General features: G+C 26.9%; 1 protein-coding gene across 1 annotated transcript; it reads left to right on the top strand.

The window, feature by feature from the left end:
* Positions 1 to 3624: 3624 nt before the first annotated feature.
* Positions 3625 to 5083, top strand: LOC112492277 (elongation factor 1-alpha). The gene is made up of 2 exons (XM_025075468.3): positions 3625 to 3904; positions 4306 to 5083. The coding sequence occupies exon 2, from the start codon at positions 4306 to 4308 to the stop codon at positions 4726 to 4728; it is 423 nt and encodes a 140-aa protein (XP_024931236.3). The 5' UTR covers positions 3625 to 3904; the 3' UTR covers positions 4729 to 5083.
* The last annotated feature ends 651 nt before the right edge of the window (positions 5084 to 5734 follow it).

The following is a 5734-nucleotide window of genomic DNA, read 5'->3' as shown; positions in this document are numbered from 1 at the left end:
TTGAATTATGTATTATACCCATTTAACAAAAATAATCATCTATTGAAGAATCTTTTTTCATCCCAAAACATGATTTTGTTTTACCTTGCTTATGTGTTAATTAGTAATTTGTTATATTTAAATCAGTTTAACTTTTAAAAACAATTAAATTTCTACGTGGAAAAGTAAATTTTTGGCATAAACTAGGTAGTAATTGGCACATAAATATAGGTTCCAATAATAATATTCATTAATGGTGACAAATAATATTATTATTTTATTTGTTTTGTTTTATTTTTCACACATTCTAAAAATACAAACAGAGCTGAAGTATTTTCGTTTTCTTAAAAAACAAAAAAAATGAAGAGGAATAGAATTTTTTGGAAAAATTATTGTTCTATTATCTCATTTATTTATTTTCTTCTTCCATTTTGTCCCTCTCACTGAGAACATGATGATTAAAGTTTGTAAAATTTTGAAGTAAATTATCTAAGATTGGTTTGTTGTGTTGAAAAAACTACTCCAGCTTAGTTCAACTTGACTTTTTTAAATTTGAACATTTAACTTTTTTTAACTTTATTGTCATCAGTAAACTATTAATATTTACCACTTATATTAGTAATTATTTTTTTATGAAATTAAACATTTTCTTAAAATGTTTATAAAATTAAATATAAATAATATTATTCATGTATTATTTATGCCATAGTATAACTTTTATGCATACAAATACAAATTTGAACTACTGTCAAAAAAAAAAAAATCGAGCTGCTCATTAGTTTGAGTAATTCTCATGTTATATCTTCAAAAATAATCTTATTTATCTTATTTAATAATTTCATAATGTTTAAAACTTTATTTATTATTTTTGAACGAATATTACTAGACGTTGAACGGGCCACAAAGGCATGGGCTTCACGTAACATATATTATGTTCCCACTGCCTTGGGGAATCACTACAACTTCCAGGTAACTCTTTGTATGCCATGGTTTCCCTCCCTATCTATGGAGATAATACTGGCCCTGAGATTTTGAGGTGTTAGGTCAACTTTATAGTCATATGTTAAACAATATAGTTTATAAAACATTAATTTTACAATTAATACTAAATATTATATATATAATTATATATGGAAATAAAAACCATATATAATATAATATATATATATATGTATATATGTATGTATAGCTGGGGGTTTGGAGAGAGGTAAACTTAAAGAGTAATCTCTGTATAATTCATTTAAAAAAAGAAACAAAAAAAGAAAAGAAAAGAAAAGAGTTTAGATTTCAAATAGAACAAATGGTGGAGTATTATTATCTAACTAATACTTTTCTCCTCACAAAGATAGACTTTTATGCAATACATTTCAACAGTAAGAGAGAGAGAGGAGCTGTGACGTATTCTGTACTCGTCGGTCTTGTACCCCTGGAGGTGGGACCCACACGTAGTGCCAAAATGCTTTCCGATATTTCTCTTGGTCCGACACCTGTCTCATCGTAGCGTCATTTGTAAGAATAACATATATTTTTTAAAAATAAAAATACATATTTGTGCTTTGAAAAATACAAAAATACCAAACATTATAAATAAAAAAATTGTTAATTACATTACAGTAATTTATTAATGTTATAGGATGCATAATAGATATACACAATGTAAATGTTACCCATATTATAGCACAATTTAAATACTTTTTCTGGTGCACTGAAAAATAAAAACCAAAAGAAAAAAAGAAAAAAAAGAGGACATATATTTTGCGTGAAATATGAAAGTTAGGATTATAGGTTGGTGTCAACAAGTACCTTATTCTCATTTTGAAAAGTTATTATCCAATTAATATTATCTACAACATTTATAAAGAAATGTTTAAAATGTAAAATTGATAAAACTTCAGGGTTAAAAATGAAATATACCCATACCCTAATAGGGTTGATCATAATTTTTTTTTTCTGTATGGATAAACTGCATCCAAAATAAACTTCATGTGGATAAACACATGTTGTGTTTGTATTCGGGTAATAATTTATTCACTCAAATAGCTGTTAAGATTTTGTGTTATAACATATAAACTCAAATCTATTTATTAAATCATTTTTTACCAGTAATACAACCCATTAAAAAGTTTAAATTTAATTATAAAATATATTTCTAAAAAATATAACAATCTTTTAAATAAATATAATCAATACAAAACCATACAAATTTGATTATAAAATCTATTTCTAAAAAATATAACAATTTCTTTAAATAAATATAATCAATACAAATTGATCCAAATTGATCTGTTTAACTAAACGTATCAATCCAACCCGATACGTTTATAATCCATTTAAATTATAACTTTAATATATTTATTTACTATTAACAAAATTTTCACTAATATTTTTTTATACTATATTAAAAACTTAATTTTAATTTTCTTTTATTAATTAAAAAATAAAGTATAAAAATTATTAAAATAATATTTATTTACTTAAATATAATATATTCAATAAATGTATGAATTTATAGACATCGAAAAAATAAAATTAACATATCTAAGAATATTAGAATAAAAACATGATTATTAATAAAGTTTTTTATATTATTTTTAGAAAAATAGCATTAGGTTTATTATATATATATATATATATATATATGTTTAAGCTCAAAAAAGAAAAAAAAAATATTATATAAGATTGTTATATTAGTGTAAATTTGTAACTATAATTATATAATTTTATATATATTTTTCAATTTAAGGTTTATTAATGACTAAATTATTTTTATTCTATATGAAATAATTAATTTAAATAAGTTAATTTATTTAATTTGGTAAATTTTGTATAAACCGATCAATTTCATATAAGTGAATCAATTTTGTACAAACGGATAAACGAGTCAATTTCATATAAATAAGTCGTGTTGATCTAAATTAACTCATTTAATATCTTGGTTACACGGTCGTATCAGATTACCTGTTTATTAAACAGATCGTATTCGAGAGTTCTAACACGATTAATAAACGGATCTTATTCGGGTTGAATAATTTTAACATGATTAATAAATTGGTTGACACACAATGATGAATTGCCACCTCTACTTCGGAGGAGAATCCCAGATTTAATATCAAAATAACCAAATCTAGTTAAGGTAGGACTTTACCCACAATTTCAACGTATCTATTTAAGTTGTATTAAATATTAATCATAGAATTTTTCTTTTTGTGATCATTCTAGGCACAATATTAGTGGATTAGATTGTCATGTTATTGTATAAAGGAAAAATTTATTGAAAAATTTAAAGTTAAACTCATTGTAAAAGGTTTTAAACAAAAAAACAAAAAATATTGATTTCTTTGATACTTATTCTCCTGTTACTAAAATCATTATATTATTCAAGTTTTAACTAATTTGACTGTCATTTATAAATTAAAAATCTACTAAAAAGATGTGAAAATTACTTTTTGGAATAATAAATTAGATGTTGAGACTTACACGTCTAGCGGTATATTAGTCTGTTTGTATTATTAGTTGGTTTATAAAGCATAGTTGGTCAAGTCTAGAGTGTGATTCAGCGTGATACTTAACGCGTCTCACGGTATCTTAGTCTGTTTGTCTTATGAGTGGGTTTATAAATCACAATTGGTCAAGGTTAGAGTGTGATTCATTGTGAATCCTTCTGGATGGATTGATTATGCTTGCAGTTTTTCTGGATTTTTTTTTTTTTTTTGGTTTGCCTTCTTTAGAGAAATGGCCGGCCTTTTGACAAATGGTCATGAGGAAATCCGTAACCTAATTTCATTTGTCTCTCTCTCCTACTCAAAGTGCACCACCATGCAGAGAAGTTAAAAGCCGCTCCCTCTGTTCTTATATATGCAATTAGCCACCCACCCCCTATAAAGCCTCTTCTTTCTTTCTCAAGAAAATCCAAGATCCAACTCAGGTAAGCCAGAAATTTTTTTAATCTTCTTTTTGCATTTTGTGTCTTTCACATGCTACAAATTTTTGAATTTTATTTTATTTTATTTTATCTTTTTAATGTTAATGCTCGTTAGCAATTTTTAATTTTTCTTACCATTTAGGCATGTTTGATTCTAATTTTGTTTATGTGGAGTTAGACCATTACATGCATGTTTTAGCTCGATTAGTTTTTTTTTTTTTTTTTTTTTTTTTTTTTTTTTTTTTTTGGCTCAAGTTCTGAGCCATGGGGTCTTAATGATGACGGATAGGTTAAATCTATCATCGATCAGGACAAGCTCAGATGGGCACCAGCCTTCAAACGAGTCATTTAATTCCTTACATGGCTTTTATATATAAATATATTTAATGCTTTTATCCTCGTAGATGGATGCGGCCGATTACCCAAAGGAGAGGTCTGACGAAATTGTGGAGCCAACCTCTCCGGACCCGAAGAAGCTTGACAAGTATCTGACCAAGATCCCTTCCGTTCCCTTCTTAGGTTCAGAAGGGGACAACCTGATTGAGACGTCGAATAACCTTCTCTGGTACCCAACTTTCGATGAAGCACCTGACCAGATTCAAGTTCCTAATGGAGGTAAGAGCATCAAGTCTGCTGTCATGAAGAGAGGCAAGAAACTTAAGGCTGCTATGGTCGATGGAGGTAAAAAATTTGCGACTGCTATGGTTAATGGAAGTCAGAAATCTTGGGTTGCTATAGTTAAAGGAGGTAAGAAATTTGGGCCTCCATGTATTAATGCATGTGCTGTAGGAGGGGTCCAGGTTGCTGTGGCTCTGGCAACTAGTTGAACTTGAAATTTAGGCACTTTAAGGACCATGTTTCGAAATATTTTCCTTTGTTTTTGGTTGATTGTATTGTTTATTTTCTTTCCGTGTTTTAGCTGTGGTTTCTTTTGAATGACTAATTTCCAATTATTTGGTCATTGATATGCATGGGGAAAAATAATGACTAATTTCCAATTATTTGGTCATTGAGATGCATGGGGAAAAATTCTTTGGTCATTGAGATACTTTTATTGTAGATATTACCTGTCCTTTCATTTATAAGAGCTTGCCTGTCCTTTTCTCCACATAAAAAAATCGAAATCATATATATTTGAAATCCACCAACCAACATAGGGTCAAAAAGCAAAATAAATTATTTTAAGTCAAACCTTCTGATGATTGTTATCCCTTTTTTTTTATTATTATTATTTTTATTTCAATTTGCTCCTCTTCCACTTTCGTTTAACCACCCTTCGCCCCAAAAAACCAGAGATTTCCATTCACCAGCATCATTTTAAATACAGTGCCGCACCTATCATGGACTTGCCGTGCGATGGTAAAAGATCTATTTTTTGTCAAGGACTCCAAAATATGTATTTTAAGGTTTTCTCTTTTTTTTTTGGTTGTTGTCATTGGTTGGTTTAGGAAAATTATTTTCAATGATTAAAAAATATTTTTTATTTTTTAAAAATTTAGAATATTTTAAAATTGAAATGTTATATATCTTAGTGAAAATAACCCTAAGAGATGGGCCCTTTTTATTATTTTAGGTTTTTTTATTAACAATAATATCCTTAAATGATATTATACTTTTTCAAAAAAATTACAATTATAATTATTTTTTCTTTCTCATAAAGCTATAATTTCCGCATGATTAACATTTATTTTTTGGATATATATAATACCTAATTTTTTTTTTTTTTTGGTTAGACTCCTACTTTTTTGATTTCTTATATTCTAATCTTTTTAATCATGTTTCACTTCTTCCCAAAATTTAAGGAATGTTTTTAATTTAGAGTTTGATGGATTT

The sequence above is a fragment of the Ziziphus jujuba genome, chromosome 3, assembly GCF_031755915.1.
Source record: "Ziziphus jujuba cultivar Dongzao chromosome 3, ASM3175591v1".
NCBI lineage: Eukaryota > Viridiplantae > Streptophyta > Magnoliopsida > Rosales > Rhamnaceae > Ziziphus > Ziziphus jujuba.
Note: the sequence above shows the minus strand (reverse complement) of the source record. Positions and strands in the feature narration are given on the sequence as shown.

Bases quoted from the DNA above. Each gene is read 5' to 3' on its own strand.
- LOC112492277 (XM_025075468.3), top strand. From the start codon at position 4,306: ATGGATGCGGCCGATTACCCAAAGGAGAGGTCTGACGAAATTGTGGAG.